Source organism: Stegodyphus dumicola, chromosome 11 (genome assembly GCF_044657685.1).
Source record: "Stegodyphus dumicola isolate Sdum_Otavi_A_Nest chromosome 11, ASM4465768v1".
Lineage (NCBI taxonomy): Eukaryota > Metazoa > Arthropoda > Arachnida > Araneae > Eresidae > Stegodyphus > Stegodyphus dumicola.
Window position 1 is genome coordinate 93,177,443 of NC_140778.1, and position 21,213 is coordinate 93,198,655.

The window sequence follows — 21,213 nt, forward strand, 5'->3', positions numbered from 1 at the left end:
TCTTTTCGACCTACACCATAGCATATCTGTGATTGTCGACATACACCGGTGAGGGTCCGAATGTACAAGAATTTAATTCAATATTCGATCTTTCACCGACGTATTTGGTGAATGTTGACATTCTCCGGGGATTTTCATTTTTTTTTTTCATAAAATTCACAAAATAATGAACTTTTTATCACTTTTCTAATGATTATATTTAATTATGAGTGCAATCTAATAAAAAAATCTCATAAATTCAGAAATTAACAAACATTTTGAAAAAGGCCCTTTGAGTGAAGACGTTTATCTTAGAAATACTGACAGAACTTGGAAATATTTTCGTAAACATCTGATGTGTACTGTGAACTGTCTAAGTAAATGTGATTGATTATTTGCAGTCGCTAAAAGCGATTAAAGGGTTAAAATTATAAAAAATAAAAACTTACTTATCAGCTATATACCCAAACAAAACAACAGATACCATAACGCCTCCCATGAAGACAGATTTTAACATTGAGACTAGCCATTCTTTATCACATACCAAATTCCACTGAAAGAAATACATTTAAAATTCACCAAATGAACGAATGAAAAAAATGATTTAACATATATCCAAATAGCCAAATAATCAGCTAACCAAATAAACAGGATTTTGAAATACTCAGATGGATAATGCAGCAATTAAGATATCACAGCAGGCATCAGGTAGTAGAAAACAATGAAGAGAAAGCGAAAGAATAGTTTTAAATGACAAATAATTTTCTAAGTTTACATTCTTAGCTTTGTTTATTTCAAAGTTTCAACTTTATGAGATTCTAAAAAGAATTTCCCTTACCTGGCTGAGAAGAGTGGAAGTGTAAAATGTTTCGTCATATTCCCAAGCATCACACTTGACAAGTTCATTACTTCTGGTGACATTGAGGTCTTCCTCAAGAAGTGTTAAATTGATATCTTTGTACCTGTGGAATAAATTTCGTTTCTAAACAGCATAAATAACGAAAATTATAATCTAAACCTTCAATGTTAGAAATGTAAATGTCAAAGGCTGATCTTCGATGACAGAGTTCATAAAACAAATCCAAATCCACCATTTTCCCCCCCCTAAATAAGAAATATTTATCCCTTCTTATGTATTATAGATAAACTAAACTCATTTCCGACGCTTCCTCAAGGCCCGTCCAGACTGTTCAAAGTCTTGTGCCCTATTGGGATACTTAGTCACAGAGCCGGCAACGTCGCATGCTTTACAGCGACAGACCGGCATAAGAGTATAAAAAAAAAAAAAAAAAAAAAAAAAAAAAAAAAAAAAAAAGATAAACTAAACAATATTTCTTAAGATTTTCAGTTCTGGGATCCTAAGATATACTATATAGGAGGTTTTCATGCCTTGAACTTACCACACCACGCTGGAATGATTCACAACTGTTCGCCACATCGATAAGGACACACTATCTTCACCCACATCGCTCGTGAATTCTATAGCGGGGTTACATACATGTTGTCGGCTCAGCCGTCACCACCTGAACAACAAGGCCTCCCTTCTGCTGCGAGTGACGTCACTAGAGAGGGAACTAGTAGGCATAACAAACCGTCACGACTTGTTTCGGTGGTAACGTGCAAGCATGCTTGTAGTTTTAGCGGGAGATTTGTATATTGCATAAAAGATTTTTTAGTATTTCATTTGCTAATAAGCTGTTAAGAATGGTTTATACTCGTTGTGTTCCTAACTGTAGAGGATATTATCCAAATACTGAAAAAAATCCAGTTTTTTTCACCCCAAATCGGATTTGTTGTGCAGAAAATGGTTACATACTATATACCGGCAGAATTTCACCCCATCTAAACATTCTAAGGTATGATATGATTATTGTTTGGTGAGAAAGAGGAGTGTTATTATTACTGAATCCCCAAATTTCATCCCATAAGAAAATTCCTGTTCAATTTGCTGAAAATTTATATCATTTTGTATCATTAATGATTAAAGGAAATTGTATGCATTGCTTTTAAAATATTCAAGTGTCAAGCTATGCAGATTATACATTTTATAAATGAAAGACTTTTATGCCATTATTTTTTGCATATAAAGTATGAGGAATAATGATTATGGGAAACTGTATTTCATATATATAAAGTGTAATTATTATTCATTGCTCCAAAAAGCTTCAGTGCATTAAATAAAATATTTTTAAAGAAAATTAAGTGTATTGTTTTTTTTTTTTAATATCAAGCTATGCAGATTATAAATTAAAAGTATTTTATATGATTCTGAAACAATAATTTTGAAAGTAATTTTGTAATTTTTTGCTTGACTTACTTATGAACTGATCTTGAGTCTAATATTTGAAGTTCAAAACTGCCTTATTTATATTATACTTATGTCTAGTTACTAATCATTATGCTGAAAAACCTGCAAAGTTTTGAATAAATAATGCTTGAATGGAAACAGATATTTAAGGATTAAGCTATGTAAAAAAGGTGTTTTTTTTTTTTTTTTTTTTTTTTATGAAACATAGAATATTTTCTATGCTATTAATTTGCTTATCAAGGCCATGTATTCCAACAAATACTGTGAATAATTCAAAAGCAACTTAAAATTTAAAAGTAAATTGATAGTAATTCATCAGAAAAAACTTCTTAAATAGTATCAGAATCATATAAATTTAGTGTGAAAACAATCTGATAAAATTTAAAATGCAAAGACATTTTAAATACCTATAACTTTCAAAAATCTTAAATGCATAAAAAATAGCTTAAAATACTTTTACATTGAAATATGTAATTAATACATTTATTAGCTTTTTCTCAGCTCAATTTCTGTTCAGCTGGTTTCAAAACAATCAATTTTACTGCTTTCAGTAAAATCAGTTTATATGTTATGTTCTGTACACATGAACAATGCAGAAAATGTTACTCACAATTTTAAATTATTTTATGAAAAGCCTAATAATTCCTGTAAATGTTTATCAGTGATAAAATACATTGACAAATCTCTTATGAACAGTATTAGAATCTTATAAATTTAACGTGGAAACAATTTGATAAAAATTAAAATGCAAGGATCATTTTAAGTACCCAAAATTTTCGAAGATCATAAATGCATGGAAACTGAATATAAAGAATTTCTCCTAGTTGCATAACTTGAAAACTGACTTATAAATGCTTTTATATTGCAATATATCATTACATATTCACTGGCTTTTCCTAGGTTCTCTTGTTTTTGCACAATTGGTTTCAACAGAATTAATTTTATATGTTGTGTCACATTCTGTAGACAAATGTAGTGCATGAATGTCACTTACCATTACATTTCATATACTGCTAACCTAACTTTACTTACATTTCATATGTTAGATAATAACTTATAAATTCTTTCACATTATTATTCTATTTATAAGTTCTTTCTGAATTCAATATAATTAATTTTATATGGCATGCTATGTAAATAAACATAACAAAAGATATACCACCTCCTATCATATTTCAAATACTGTTAATCTCAATGTAATTTACACTTATATGCTAGAAAATAATTTAGGATATCCTCATGAATTATAATATACCACTACTTTTGCTAAAATCAGTGTTTGTTTAATTGCTTTCAAAAGTATGAAATACTATACACAAACATTATTCACAATACATCACTTTTTATTATATTGCTAACCTATTTTTACTTAAATTTCACATGTTACTGCTCAAAAACTTGTTGCTTTATTTAATTTATATAGCAATGTCAATAAAATATTAAGTAAGTGTAAATATATATCAAAACTTATATTTATTAAATTTTATACAGCTTCTAATTTTGATTATGGCATTTTGGATATGTTTTAATATTTAAGAAAAATTTTATAATTAAATCAATAAAATATATTTTTGTTATTCTGTATAATATTTCATATAAGAAAAATGGGTAAATTTTAGTCAGTCAAAATATATCCGATTAAATATCTGAGCTTTCCATGTCATCACCACCATAATGTAACACTTCCTTTAGATGATCTGTTGCTTGCAGTTTTTTCTTGTCATGATTATGTCGAAGGATATGCACGTTTAGATTTAGATATAACCACATATTTTGAACATACAGCAAACGAACTTCGTTACGGCGCTAATACAAAGTTGAAAGTGGATTTTCTTAGCATACAAGGGGAAAATAATATACATATTGCCGTTCTTACAGTAAAACCAAAAGGAATTTATTGGCTGACATGGCGAAAAATGTATGGAAACCATAATGTGCCAGTCCTTTAAATGCCCTTGAAATGTTCATGCATAAAGCGAAAATTCACCTAAATTTAATTTTTTACGTATTTTATTTACTTACATTACTTTTTATTTTTTATCTTATTATTACATTACTTTTTATTATATATTACTTACATTACTTTAAACAATGGAACTTCTAATTTTTGAAGAAAATTCGTGCTGCCTAGAAGCTGCTAGCCCATTTTTTCCTTTACCCGCTACTAGTGACGTAACGATCGCAGTGTCGAGGCCTTGTTTTTCCGGTGGTGACAGCTCAGCGCAGCCGCAAAGGAGGGATGCATATTTCCCCACGGTAACAAGGTGTTAATATGGCTGTTTGTTTTTTATCTACTTAACTGAATACGCTAAGATGGCAAATAGCCATAACTGCAGTTTAATGCAAATGACGGCTATTCGCCTTGGCTCGCATTCACGTAACACATACAAAAAAGCCCGAATATACTCATACAGCCAATCCGTTCAACATAATCTGAAACCAAGCCAAGCTACCAGTGTTTCGTAATCTGATTGACCACAGATAGACTATTATTAACATGAAAGCATGAATTTCTGTAGAATTTCTATTCCATGATTTCATGTTCTCAGAACGATTTTGTATTCCTGTAGAAACTAAAAAGAAAAGTAAAAATATCCCACATTGTCTGGATGTATGTAATTCATTCGTTGTGATCATATATTACTAGAATATATCTACAGTCACTCTATTCTTTTATCGTTGGTTCTGTAATATTTAGTAGGATTTTATCTCTAGTGGTAGCAGAATTATCTTTAGTACGATTTTTATTTTAGAAATCTCATCACTCTCTGCTTTTTCGCTGAAGCTTTGGTTTCAATGTTCTTTTTAAACGATCTGTTTTCCGATAATATTCTTCAGTGTTATTTAGCCATATACTGAAACACTAATCTCGCGGATTGCCCATGTTTTTAATATCCCATTATATTTCTTCTAATAAAGTTCTTCGTCAAATACTTATTATTGAATCAAAATTTACATTTCAATGACACGTCAACAAATTAACATTAAAATACTTTTAAAGTTTATTATATTATTTATTTAAAAAAAAGGGTTGGCTTGGTTTAGTTTAGTTTATTATGGCCAAGCACACCAGAAACTGCTGCCTGATTGGGAGGTATACCTTCGTGAAAGATCTTCTAAGAGCTTGGTTTGGTTTGATTTATTTGATCATGGCAAAGCACTCGAGGGCTATCTGCCTAAGGGGAGGAATGCCTTCGTGGAAGACATTTTAGTGGAAACTCGCTCGTATATACGTCACACATAGGGACAAACACGAAAACGCCCATACAACCCAGCCCATTTGCCAGGCTTCAAATCTCGGACCGAACTACCAGTGTTAGCGACTTTATCCCCCCGGCCGCTGGTGGGCGATTTTATTAGAGAAACTGACTCGTATATACATGACAAAGTAAAAAATACCACGAAAACGCCCGTGCAGCCATAGCCCGGTTGCCTGGATTAGAACCTAACGGAATTACCAGTGTTCAGCGATTATACCGCTCGGCGGCTAGTGGAATTTTTAAAAAAATTGAAAGGTGTGTTTTAATATATTTATATGGCACTTGCGATATGTAAATTTTTACAAAGTTAGGCTTTTCTAAGTATATCACAGAATTCGATTTCATTAGCATATATCTTAACAATTTCTATATTTAAACTTGATGATTCTATTCCTCAGACGATTTTGGAAGAGAAGTGAAAATCGCTAAGCAGAGATTAGTTTCTTAAATTAGAAATGCCTAAGCCATAATCAAAGCCATCAGGAAATGTGGAAAAATAAATAAAATAAAATTATTATTAACTGTAGTAAATAAAACATATAAGTTAAATAATTATTTAAAATTCATTTTTATGTTATTTGTGTCTCTCATGATTTCACTCAAAAATTTTGAAACATTGAAGCCGGGCTTAGATGGACTGCCGCTGAATTTAAGCCCTGAGCGTAATACGTTATAGAAGTACAGTACAACTCCAATTATCCGAACTCCAACTATCCGAATCGCTGATTATCCGAATCGCTTTCAGAATTTAAGGAAAACAGAGAGGGAAAAGATAAGAAAAGATGGAGGATAACGTCTCACTTGAGGAATTAAGAAACATTCTTTTGAAAATTCCTGGATGCTCAGAAGTTAGTGCTGAGGATGAGCTGAATGGATGGTGTGTGACTCGTCAGACCAATTTCTAAATGATGATGAACTTATTGAAAGTGTGAGAGAAGAAAGTGTCGAAGAAGAAGATGACCTTAATGTCGAAGTTGAAGCGGACAGGGGCCATCAGCTGGTGAAGTGTTTGACGGCCTTGAAACTGCGTTAAAGTGGATGGAGTGTCAGCCCCAGTGTGACCACATGCAGCTTCTTATTGTCAACCGGACGGGTGACTCGGTTGCCCGAAAACGGATAATAACTATCTTCATCCGCTTTCGGGTCAACGAACCGCTCGTCAAACAGCCTGCTTTCACCGAAATGTCCAGCAAGCAATGACTTTCAGCATTTGTAAGTACTGTAAAGTACCCTATGTAATATCCCAATAACATTATGTTTCGGTTACGCGGCTTTGAAGTGGATTCCTGAAATAATGAATGAATGCAATCTTCAGATCTTTGAAGTGGATTCCTGAAATAATGAATGAATGCAATCTTCAGATCTTTGAAGTGGATTCCTGAATAATTAATGCGTTGAAGTGGATGAAGTGTCAGCACCAGTGTGACCACATGCAGCTTCTTAGTGTCAACCGGGACGAGCGGTTCGTTGACCCGAAAGCGGATGAAGATAGTTAAACAGCCTGCTCTGACCGAGATGTCCAGCAAGCAATGACTTTCAGCATTTGTAAATACAATGTATTATCCCAATCACATTATGTTTCGGCTATACGGCACTGGGCGTCGAAAGGGACAATTCTCAGAAATCCGCCCATTTCCAGGAAACCCACGTAGCTAGGTTACCATTTTCACTCACTACAAAGTCTTGAACCCCAAACAGTTATCGATTTTTACTCAGATTGGGATCACGTGATACTTCGGAAGCAGAGCTTTCGTCTGATTGGTTGATCTCTACCCGAGACAGAGCTCCAGCCGAGAAAAATTCCGCTTATCCGCAACATCATTTCCGTAGCTAGGCGGGACTTCGCTTCCAGCATGGGTTCCTTTTTCTAGGAATCCTTCCGTTTAAACCAGTGCTACCAGAATCTCGTTTCTCAGAAACGTCCTGTCTGGTAAGGACTGCCGCTAGCAGTGATAACGCCTTAAGATGTACGGAAAAGTGTTTCCTTTTCATTTTTATTAATAAAAACCTCTTTTTCTTTAAAAACAGTTTTTTCCCTCTCATTTTCAACGTACAGTACATACAGTAATTAATTAAAATGTACGTAGACCTTTCCTTCCGAAAAATTCCAGTTATCTGAATTTTTGATTATATGAATAGGTCCGGTCCCAACTGATTAGGATAATTGGAGTTCTACTGTATTTAATTTCATTTTATTAGCTCAGCAGGCGGCCTACATAAATATGAAAACCAACAGACATTTATTACTGTAATTTTACTAACGAACTAAAAAGCAGTTTTAAATGTTCGAACTGATAGCCTTTTACCTGAACTGTAAGTCCACATCGTGATTTCCATGAAAGAAGGGCTTTTCATAATATTTCTAGGGGTATAGATATCCACTCCCCTTCCAGTACTTTCAGGAATCCATTAACAAGGGGAGTTTACAATTAGAAAGAGCGCTTTCTTTTCAAGACACCAAATGCACAATAGTCCATAAGTGACAGGTGAGGGGTGCTTCCCAAGAATACGTTGAAAATACATATATTTTTCTAGTAGATTATTAGTATATTATATCCTTTCTGACAGATACACAGATAGCAAACACGTAAATTAATTAAATTCATTTTCTGCCCTTTTATGTGTATTATGTAAATATTATTTTATCGTTTTAGTCTTATCAGCAAATTTAATTTTATCATTTTAATCTAATGAGAAAATTTCTGTATATCTATTAGTAGATAGAAAATGACAGTTCTGCATCAGGAGGAGCTGAGGAGCTGTGGGCGTGGTCAATGACATCACAGAGGGCGGGGCCAAAGGCAACGTCATCACACTAGGAGGCGTGGTTTCGAGTGGAGTTGAGGTGTTCGTAGACTGCTGATTGAGTTGTAGACCTCCTGCTTTTCATTAAAAGTTAGTTTTTTTAATATTGGCAACGGGAAATATTTTCTGCATCTTAATTTTGATGATATTGCGATGCTGCCCTCTATTAATGAAAAAGTGAATTATATGTTTTAGAAATATATTTTTTAAGTCTGGTGTTAAAATGATTCAATGCGCGACTCTGAAAACAATGTAAAAGAAACAAATATAAAAAAGACTTTCCTTTAATGATAGTTCATCATGTTATGAAAATGTAACTACAAGATAATTTGTTTTTATTACTCAATTTTATTCTGATACTTTTATCCTTTATAGTTTTAAATGAAACTTTAACTTATTTCTTAGGTTTTCTGTTCATAATAACATATTCATTTACTGTCATATTTTTTTAATACTTAACGTTTCTAATTTGTAATATTTTATTTAATTTCCGCATACTATTTTTTTTTCATACCTTTCATAAATTTCAGAATACCCTGATTTTTAACTTAACGTTATATTTCACAAACGTTCCCGCACGTGCTGTTTATTTGTTACATTACTTAATTTTAGATGCAATTTCACACTTTTTTAACGTTATAATGTTCAATATATTCTGAATTTTAACTTCATTTACTTTTTTTAAACCATTCTAGTATTCTATACACACTTTAACTTAGCGATATGAAATTGTATTTAAAAAGAAACGTTTATTTTTCGTGATCTTAGTTCTTTTACTAAATTTTCTACAGAATTTCTAATTTCTTTTACATGTTTAACAATATCTTCCTTACATTACCGAATATTTTTTTTAAAAACTTAAGTCTATAACTGTTAATTGCTTTTCTTACGTTCATGATTTCCCTTCTGTGTTTATATTTCTTAATTCTAGCTTAACTTATTTATTATAATGTTTTTATTTCTGTCTCATCACTCGTAATTCCAAAATTTTATCCCTTTTTATTCATTTTAACGATATGGATTGTTTTCATTTACTCCATATTCAAATATTTCCTTACAATTTTTAAAATACTTGTTTTATTCTCCGATCATAATAGATCATCTACAGTTTTTACTCAGAAATTTCCATTCACAACTTTACAGTTTAATACCATTTATATCTAAATGTATTTCTTTCTCATATAGTTTTATGGTCTTCAAAGTTTCTAACATCATGTTTAGTTTTAAATCCCGATTACCTTTAAGTGTGTTGATAATTTTCATTTCTAATTTTACAACCACGTTCAGTGTTTCATCCACACATACCAAAATATTTCTTACATTTTCTGATATTTAGTCTATGTCATATTTCAGTACTTCAAATGAATTTACACTGCTCACACTATTATTTTTTCATGTTTTAGAGACACTAATTATACTAATTTTACTATTTTTCCTGCACTAATTGCATCTATGTCAGCACTCATGATAAACTAGCAACTGTTTTGCATCACATGCATAAAGAAATTCTTAAAACCAACTTTTTCAATATCGTACTCAAATTACTGTTTTCCAGATGGGAATTACCAGTATTCTTTGGTTTTACTCTATTACATCTTTTTAAATTTTAACATCTTACTTTTAATTCTAACATCTTTTAAACAGTTTTTTCTTTTAATGATAGCCTTACCTTATTTGTTCAAATTAATTCTTTCACCTTACCTTATTTGTTCAAATTCATTCACCTTCTTTACTACCTTTCAGTACCTTCATAATTCACTATGCAAACGCAATGTCTTTCACTGACATTCTGTTTAATAATACCACAAGTTTCCTTAATTGACAAAAAGCGAATTATTTCTCATTTCAAAATAGAACTACTATATTTTTGCACAAACATTAAATTTATCCCTTCAAGCCACCCCTTAACCTGTAACTGACGTAGCGATAGGAAAGGAGATTCTTATCATATGCTCTTTCGACATTTGAGGTTTCTAGAACTTCTTTGACAAGTATATCAATACCATCAGAAAATATACTTAACACTTTTACCCAGTTTAAAGGCAACATACTGTTATAAGAATGGTTTTAGTTAAATTTATAACACAAATAAACGCATTTTGTGCTAAATAGGCATAAACATTTAGATTCATAATATTTCTTTTTAATCCGATGTAAGACTTGAATTTCATTCATGATACGGATTGTCTCTTGATTTTCTTTTTGTTTACCTTACACTAATAGAAAATTTTTATTTTACAAGTTCAGCTTTTAATGAAATAGAAATAAAAACTACGATACACCTGCTGTTTTTAAGAAAAGGAACTTTGATATATTTCTGGAAATGTAAATGCTTTTAGAGTTTTCTTTCAATAACGTTGATTTTCATTACTTTACTAACTTCAATAATTCTCTTATTAGCTAATATGAATGAAAGAAGATTGTCAAAAATGTGACACAGTATAATTCTTACGAACATATGTACCTTTACCAGCATACAGATATTACCGATTGAAATGAAGAAAGATACAGATATTTTACTCCAATCTACATTAAATTAAAAAAAAAATATTTAAACTTTCATACATTCCAAAGAATAAACGAAAACTCAATAGATATTGTCATGTTTGTATATATGAGATAAAAGTTTTATGAATGGTATTTAAAGTAATGCTTAGAACTTCATAAAAGCGAACCTTCACTATGTTAATACACATATCATCAGTTATTTACATTAATCAATGTAATATTAATCATTACATGTACTATATGCATATATATTTAAAGTTTAATTGTCTTACAATTGAATAATTAACTATTGAGAGAAAGAGGTTCATATCTTACACTATTTAATTCACATGGAACAAATTTTTCCATCAACCACATTGAACCAAGTTTGTTAAATTCGCCAAAGCTCTTTTATTTCTGCATTTTCACACTCACGACACATTTTAAATGAAACTATTGATTACCATTTCAAACACCGATATCATAACTCAGTGTAAAACTACATCATAACTCATTTTTTCCCTACTAACTACAATTTTATATGTTCAAGAAGTACATCTAAGACATGATCATTTTCTATGTTCTAGCAAATCGATTCAATTGCGAACATACTATTAAGACTTGCGATTTTAGAAGACTTGCATGTATTAACGATGTCAGCGTTTCTTCGTTTTTGTAAGATTCGCATCAAATCATGTCGCATTCGAATGTGGTGTAAGAGATCACTTTTTCTTTTAAACACTTGTAAACAATGGATGCAATTTATAAGAAGAGAAGTATCATGCTGTTTCAAAACATCATCATGAGCATATTTCTGTTTCTTTTGACACCGGCAACATTTAAAAAAAAAAGTTTCGTGAGATATTCTTCAAATTCTGTTTTACTTGAAAAAATGTCCGAACTTTCAATACGATGTAAAGATTCATATTGTTTTAAATTCTTATGCTCACTAAATATTTTTTATCATGATTTACTCTTAAAAGTAACTTTATAAGTTTTTATATCCTTTTTACATGAAAAGAACTTGTGATTATTCACTACAAAATTCTAAGACGAGAAGCTTCGCGACTTTTCAAACTATAAACTTAAATTTCTTAGGACATACACTACATTTGATGTTTCTTTCATGAGATTTCAAATATCTCTTCAGATTACTCGTATTCAAGAAACCTTACAAATATATCACATAAGTTCAGCGAATAATCTCTTCATAAACTCATAAATTTTCAACACGAGTGAATCCCTTGAAGCATATACTGCACTGTAAACATACAATACTTAAAAAAATTGTTATAATAAATAAAAATACATTCATTTTACCAAGAAGCTTTTCTATTTAAATACATTTATTTATTTCCAAAGAACAAGTTTCTGTATTATACATAAAATATACTTAGAATTTTCTTTCATTAGTTAATATCAAATTAACAACAATATCCATTTACTGATATTTGATATATATGTTTGCTTTAAAATTAAAACTAAAATTTCAATATATTTCTATTAAAAAAAAACATAATGAAAAAAAAAATACTCATAACATCAACCAAAGACAGAAATTTAAATAGAATAGCTGTACTTATATTAGTGCATTTTTATAATCTTCATAACATTTCGATTCAAAAAACCTATTACAAAATAAATGAAACATTTTTTTCTGCCTTAAAGAATCTCTTATATTTTTAAAATTAATACATAAAAATATATCTTCACCAATATATTTAATTCTGTCCTCAACTCTTATTATAATGCAATCATGTCTTGTTTGTGAAGGATGATTTACAATGCAACCTTCGCATTTATATAGCTTTTTTATCACTGAATTTAATTCAGTTTTGATAGAGTTTATGAGTTCTTTAAAACGTTCATCATCATCACTTACCATATCCGAACAATTGTTTTTACATTTGATTTGCAACGGTAAAATAATTTCAAAAATACTTTTATATAAAGTATTAGATACATCAGGAATAATTTCTTTCAATTTTTTTAAAATATCACAGTTTACTTTTAGGTATGTAGGTTTTAGTTTAAAAGAATTTTCATCTTGTTTAAAAACTTGTTGAAAAATACACTCACCTTCTTTGTTGAAAACTACCAACTCATTATTGCAAATGATGCTGGCACTCATATAGACAAGACAAGATTAAATTCATATATTTTTGAGGAAAATTCTTGCCATGCTGCAGGAGTTATAACAACACCGCGTGTAGTAGAGTATAATATTTTATTTTGTTCCACACATTCACGTATATGAATGTTCATTCTGTTTTCAAACTGATTTATGGACACAAAATATCCCCAACCAAGAGTTCACTGTGCAATCAACTTCGAACTTTCTTTTTTCTGTTCTCGATTATTCGGCATGAAGATATTTTCAGGAACAGACTTCATATAGTGGGCAAACCAGTCATCCTCTGGAAGTTCATCCTCATTATCTTCCAAGCGTCGTTTTTTAATTTTCGAAATTTTTATGTTTCGGAATGTGATACTAATTCTAGGATCTTTAACGTCAGGTTGAGAGGGTATTCCGTGCATCCAAAATTGATTCGTTGGGTGTTTCATTACAAGGAGAGTTCCATGAGTTAAGTCCACGCTTTGAGATGTGAAATTTCGCCTGGTAAATACCATTTGACGTTTTGCACCTAAACTGATGATAGGTATATCACTTTCAGGTTCGAGACAAGTTTCATTGTCTTTATGCGTTGAAATTTTCGCCACTCCGTCAGGATAATAGTTCAATAAAGCAAAATTATATTTTTTGCCAGTTTTCGTTTCAACATAATCTTTTACATTTAGAAGAGTTTGAGTCCATGGTTCTGCACAAAAGCTCGTTCCAGAGAATTCGTAACTAAGTCCTTCATCACCAAAACCGAGTACTTTTCTTCGTGGAACATACTGAGTCCCATTAATTTCAAAAGTAATATTTTTAAAATCATAATTTGATAGTTCATCTAGCAAAATATCAGCTTCATTTCGTGAATAAAATTCTTCGTATAATTCCACATTTAACTCTGTATCACATATATTCCTCATATTCGCTTTTGAATCTAACGACAATTCTGAATGATATAGAAATACGTAGCATTCTTAAATAGCAAAAATTATCTAAAACATACATTAACGAAATGATTTCATCAACACTTATCGTAATACATTCTTGTCATGTCTTGTTTGTGAAGCCAGTCTTTCCGGCGTCATATGTGTAAAAATAATCATGATAGGATAGTGGGAAAGAGTTATAGTGTCCTAATGTTGTTATTCTGAACCTCGATATTACATATATGCATAAGGAGAATCTTAAAAGCATCATCCACTTATCATGATAGAGTAATGGAAAATTTCTAAAACTCTGATAATCATATGTGAAAGAATGTATTATCTTAAGGTTGTTGTTGCTATTCCAAATTTGACAGTACATACAGAAGTGAAGGAAGATCCTCGATAAGCGCTGTACACTTCACGTTATCATGATAACGTGCAGCACTCATCAAGGGTCTTCCTTCACTTCTGTATGTATTGTCAAACTTGGAATAGCAACAACAACCTTAATATAATACATTCTTTCGCGTATGATTATCAGAGTTTTAGAAATTTTCCATTACTCTATCATGATAAGTGGATGATGCTTTTAAGATTCTCCTTATGCATATATGTAATATCGAGGTTCAGAATAACAACATTAGGACACTATAACTCTTTCCCACTATCCTATCATGATTATTTTTACACATATGACGCCGGAAAGACTGGCTTCACAAACAAGACATGACAAGAATGTATTACGATAAGTGTTTATGAAATCATTTCGTTAATGTATGTTTTAGATAATTTTTGCTATTTAAGAATGCTACGTATTTCTATATCATTCAGAATTGTCGTTAGATTCAAAAGCGAATATGAGGAATATATGTGATACAGAGTTAAATGTGGAATTATACGAAGAATTTTATTCACGAAATGAAGCTGATATTTTGCTAGATGAACTATCAAATTATGATTTTAAAAATATTAGTTTTGAAATTAATGGGACTCAGTATGTTCCACGAAGAAAAGTACTCGGTTTTGGTGATGAAGGACTTAGTTACGAATTTTCTTTTCATGTAAAAAGGATATAAAAACTTATAAAGTTACTTTTAAGAGTAAATCATGATAAAAAATATTTAGTGAGCATAAGAATTTAAAACAATATGAATCTTTACATCGTATTGAAAGTTCGGACATTTTTTCAAGTAAAACAGAATTTGAAGAATATCTCACGAAACTTTTTTTTTTAAATGTTGCCGGTGTCAAAAGAAACAGAAATATGCTCATGATGATGTTTTGAAACAGCATGATACTTCTCTTCTTATAAATTGCATCCATTGTTTACAAGTGTTTAAAAGAAAAAGTGATCTCTTACACCACATTCGAATGCGACATGATTTGATGCGAATCTTACAAAAACGAAGAAACGCTGACATCGTTAATACATGCAAGTCTTCTAAAATCGCAAGTCTTAATAGTATGTTCGCAATTGAATCGATTTGCTAGAACATAGAAAATGATCATGTCTTAGATGTACTTCTTGAACATATAAAATTGTAGTTAGTAGGGAAAAAATGAGTTATGATGTAGTTTTACACTGAGTTATGATATCGGTGTTTGAAATGGTAATCAATAGTTTCATTTAAAATGTGTCGTGAGTGTGAAAATGCAGAAATAAAAGAGCTTTGGCGAATTTAACAAACTTGGTTCAATGTGGTTGATGGAAAAATTTGTTCCATGTGAATTAAATAGTGTAAGATATGAACCTCTTTCTCTCAATAGTTAATTATTCAATTGTAAGACAATTAAACTTTAAATATATATGCATATAGTACATGTAATGATTAATATTACATTGATTAATGTAAATAACTGATGATATGTGTATTAACATAGTGAAGGTTCGCTTTTATGAAGTTCTAAGCATTACTTTAAATACCATTCATAAAACTTTTATCTCATATATACAAACATGACAATATCTATTGAGTTTTCGTTTATTCTTTGGAATGTATGAAAGTTTAAATATTTTTTTTTTAATTTAATGTAGATTGGAGTAAAATATCTGTATCTTTCTTCATTTCAATCGGTAATATCTGTATGCTGGTAAAGGTACATATGTTCGTAAGAATTATACTGTGTCACATTTTTGACAATCTTCTTTCATTCATATTAGCTAATAAGAGAATTATTGAAGTTAGTAAAGTAATGAAAATCAACGTTATTGAAAGAAAACTCTAAAAGCATTTACATTTCCAGAAATATATCAAAGTTCCTTTTCTTAAAAACAGCAGGTGTATCGTAGTTTTTATTTCTATTTCATTAAAAGCTGAACTTGTAAAATAAAAATTTTCTATTAGTGTAAGGTAAACAAAAAGAAAATCAAGAGACAATCCGTATCATGAATGAAATTCAAGTCTTACATCGGATTAAAAAGAAATATTATGAATCTAAATGTTTATGCCTATTTAGCACAAAATGCGTTTATTTGTGTTATAAATTTAACTAAAACCATTCTTATAACAGTATGTTGCCTTTAAACTGGGTAAAAGTGTTAAGTATATTTTCTGATGGTATTGATATACTTGTCAAAGAAGTTCTAGAAACCTCAAATGTCGAAAGAGCATATGATAAGAATCTCCTTTCCTATCGCTACGTCAGTTACAGGTTAAGGGGTGGCTTGAAGGGATAAATTTAATGTTTGTGCAAAAATATAGTAGTTCTATTTTGAAATGAGAAATAATTCGCTTTTTGTCAATTAAGGAAACTTGTGGTATTATTAAACAGAATGTCAGTGAAAGACATTGCGTTTGCATAGTGAATTATGAAGGTACTGAAAGGTAGTAAAGAAGGTGAATGAAAGAATTAATTTGAACAAATAAGGTAAGGCTATCATTAAAAGAAAAAACTGTTTAAAAGATGTTAGAATTAAAAGTAAGATGTTAAAATTTAAAAAGATGTAATAGAGTAAAACCAAAGAATACTGGTAATTCCCATCTGGAAAACAGTAATTTGAGTACGATATTGAAAAAGTTGGTTTTAAGAATTTCTTTATGCATGTGATGCAAAACAGTTGCTAGTTTATCATGAGTGCTGACATAGATGCAATTAGTGCAGGAAAAATAGTAAAATTAGTATAATTAGTGTCTCTAAAACATGAAAAAATAATAGTGTGAGCAGTGTAAATTCATTTGAAGTACTGAAATATGACATAGACTAAATATCAGAAAATGTAAGAAATATTTTGGTATGTGTGGATGAAACACTGAACGTGGTTGTAAAATTAGAAATGAAAATTATCAACACACTTAAAGGTAATCGGGATTTAAAACTAAACATGATGTTAGAAACTTTGAAGACCATAAAACTATATGAGAAAGAAATACATTTAGATATAAATGGTATTAAACTGTAAAGTTGTGAATGGAAATTTCTGAGTAAAAACTGTAGATGATCTATTATGATCGGAGAATAAAACAAGTATTTTAAAAATTGTAAGGAAATATTTGAATATGGAGTAAATGAAAACAATCCATATCGTTAAAATGAATAAAAAGGGATAAAATTTTGGAATTACGAGTGATGAGACAGAAATAAAAACATTATAATAAATAAGTTAAGCTAGAATTAAGAAATATAAACACAGAAGGGAAATCATGAACGTAAGAAAAGCAATTAACAGTTATAGACTTAAGTTTTTAAAAAAATTATTCGGTAATGTAAGGAAGATATTGTTAAACATGTAAAAGAAATTAGAAATTCTGTAGAAAATTTAGTAAAAGAACTAAGATCACGAAAAATAAACGTTTCTTTTTAAATACAATTTCATATCGCTAAGTTAAAGTGTGTATGGAATACTAGAATGGTTTAAAAAAAGTAAATGAAGTTAAAATTCAGAATATATTGAACATTATAACGTTAAAAAAGTGTGAAATTGCATCTAAAATTAAGTAATGTAACAAATAAACAGCACGTGCGGGAACGTTTGTGAAATATAACGTTAAGTTAAAAATCAGGGTATTCTGAAATTTATGAAAGGTATGAAAAAAAAATAGTATGCGGAAATTAAATAAAATATTGCAAATTAGAAATGTTAAGTATTAAAAAAATATGACAGTAAATGAATATGTTATTATGAACAGAAAACCTAAGAAATAAGTTAAAGTTTCATTTAAAACTATAAAGGATAAAAGTATCAGAATAAAATTGAGTAATAAAAACAAATTATCTTGTAGTTACATTTTCATAACATGATGAACTATCATTAAAGGAAAGTCTTTTTTATATTTGTTTCTTTTACATTGTTTTCAGAGTCGCGCATTGAATCATTTTAACACCAGACTTAAAAAATATATTTCTAAAACATATAATTCACTTTTTCATTAATAGAGGGCAGCATCGCAATATCATCAAAATTAAGATGCAGAAAATATTTCCCGTTGCCAATATTAAAAAAACTAACTTTTAATGAAAAGCAGGAGGTCTACAACTCAATCAGCAGTCTACGAACACCTCAACTCCACTCGAAACCACGCCTCCTAGTGTGATGACGTTGCCTTTGGCCCCGCCCTCTGTGATGTCATTGACCACGCCCTCAGCTCCTCAGCTCCTCCTGATGCAGAACTGTCATTTTCTATCTACTTCTATTCTACTGGTTCAATTGTTTTAACAAGTTTGCATTAATTAAGACACAACAACAAGCCGAACAAATACTAATTCAGAAGTCAAACAACAAAAATCAGCGTTATATTTTCAAAATTTTCACAGGACTAGTTTCGATGGTTTTAGCGAACCACCAGCCTCAGCTGCGAAACCGCAAATGAAACTGTAATTTTGAAAATATAACACTCATTTTTGTTGTTTGACTTCTGAATTAAGTTTTCATTATTTTAATATAATCAAAGACAAAGTGTCGGGGAGCAATTTTCTCAGGTAGGAAAATTAAAATGACTTTTGTAAGAATTATGCATGCTGATCTGAAGATTGCATTTTAAAAACTGACAGAACTGCCAATTTCTTACTCATTTTTAATTAGGATTATGAATGATTTTTAACTCAATCTGTTTTAACAACATTTTTAGTCTCGATTCTTATTTTAGGAAAAGACGAAACATTTTCGCTTCTAATAATTATTGTTCAGTGGTAGGAAGTTAGTGTGTTTTCCTTGAAAGGTCAAGTAATTTCCGGTCAATGACGATAATTACTTAGTTTGTTGGTTACATTTTCACTTTTAACTATTTCATTTTAATAATTCCATTTTAAATATGCTAATGACTTAATTAAATTTAGAAAATTCTAACTATTGTTTTATTATTTTGCAGCTTCAGCGCAAGCATTATGCAATTTATTACTGATATATATATATATATATACCTTATGTATACCTTAATTACCTTATATATATATATATATATATATATATTGTATGATCTTAAATTCACTTAGTTCGAAATCGAGATAACACGAGGGTGTCGGGGGACAATTACTCGAGTAATTTATCAATTATACTGCAAAAATTGCTTTTCACTCAAAATTGAATTAGCGAAAATGCTTAATCAGAATGAGTTCTTTAGTGCTCTGTATTGGTCCTTGATCCCTTCAATTCACGGAAATATTTGGCCTAACTTAAATTGCCAGTTTGGCATCGCCTTATTACTTGAGTAAAGGACGAAAAACCTTCGTATTTATTTCTTAGTTATTGTTCATTGAACGGGAGTTGGTTTGTTCCCCTTGAAAAGTCAGTTAATTTCCGATCAATAGCAATGATTACTTGCTTTTAATTTAATTTCTTTTACAATTGAAATTTTGTTATTCATGATTTAATTCAAGTCCCCGTTAAGCATTTTTAACAATTTACATTCAAGTTGCTTTAAAACAATTTTCGAAATTAAACTTACTATGGATTCACTATTTTTAGATAATTCTACTAAAATTAATCTTAGGAGATAATATAATCAATATGTCTTTAATAAATAAATTATTATTAACATACATATATGTCCTGTAAATGTTGCGACAAACTTCTGGTGAGGTAGGGTATAGCATAAGGATTAAGAATTGCAATAGGAACCCATGCCCGGAAATGTCAAGGTAATTGGTAGCAGAGATAGAAGATGGGAAAAGAAACAAGAGTGATTAATTTGAAACTTTTATTGGACATGAATACAAATGGTGTACGACACCTTGAATGTTACAACAGATGCTCGAAGTTTGCACTATCAGACGCCAAACATGCCTGACACCGGCGGACCATTTATTGCCGGACATGTTCAAACATACCGGAAGTTCCTTTGATTGTAGCAGCTGCGCAGGTGAGTTTTGCCATAAGATAAATTTCAGACACAACAGGATCGTAATACACGATACTTTTGATGGCTTCCCGCAAAAAGAATTAGAGGTTTGATAAATCTGGTAAGTCCAACATGCCCAATGCGGGAATAATCTGTTCAAATGGCTACGAACATCCAGCCCAAACTGAGCCCACTTCTTAATGACCCGTAGTCGCAAAAATTTTGATGCAGACGTGCAAACAAACTGTGGTACGGTTGATGTCTGTAGGAGAAGCGTTCTCGATAAATGTGTGCAGCGGTTCGTCCTGAAACTGTGATAATTTATATAAATATCTCAGCTATTCCATACACTAAGTGCATGTCTGCAAGCTCCCGCTTCGTATAGCGTTGCATGCTCTGTATGGTATGATTGAGGCAATCCTCACTTTCCACTAGCATTTTCCTGTACAGCACACCCTGGAGGTGTACAATGACGTTTCTGGCCATGTGTTCCTATGCAATTCTTAATACTTATGATGGGCCCTACCTTCCCCAGAAGTCTGTCGCAACATTTACGGGACACCCTGTACATATATATGTGTGTGTGTATCTGCGATACCTATATTAATCTTCATTCTCATTCTTTCAAGTAATGCAATGGTGCTTTTCGAAGTATGACTTGTTACTTTGTCTCGATGAAATTTCACTCCTTAAAGATCATTAAGGTAAAGAAATAGAATTTCTTTTCTGAATATCGGACGTGAAACTTTCTCTTGATTGTACGTTGAACTGATTTTAACACCTAATTCCACTCTTCTTATTTTTTATTTTCCAGTGTAATAAAATCCTGCGGAGATCATAAATTCTTTAATGAATCTTTTTTTTGCACTGATAAAACCAGGTTATTCGTTTGGAACCCCCTTCGTTTGAGATAATAAATAAACCTTTTTTGTTGCAGTCATTTAGTTAAACCCATGCTTCATCAAGGGTCAGAATATATTTCCATTACTCTCTTGCTAAATAATTTTCGTGCAGTGTTGTATAAACTGTTCTACAATTATGTTCTTTTATTATTATT

At 30.7% G+C, this 21,213-nt stretch overlaps 1 protein-coding gene across 3 annotated transcripts in view; it reads right to left on the bottom strand.

The window, feature by feature from the left end:
* Positions 1-21,213, bottom strand: part of LOC118198583 (organic cation transporter protein-like) — an 87,758-nt gene that overhangs the window by 56,721 nt on the left and 9,824 nt on the right. For all 3 annotated transcript variants that reach the window (XR_004759793.2, XM_035370291.2, XM_035370293.2), the window contains exons 3-4: positions 818-941; positions 429-532 (exon numbers count right to left, since the gene is read on the bottom strand). Coding sequence is in view for 2 of the 3 variants with exons in the window: in XM_035370291.2 (XP_035226182.2) it covers positions 429-532; positions 818-941 (228 nt within the window). In the remaining variant the exon portion in view is untranslated. The remainder of the gene's footprint in view (positions 1-428; positions 533-817; positions 942-21,213) is intronic.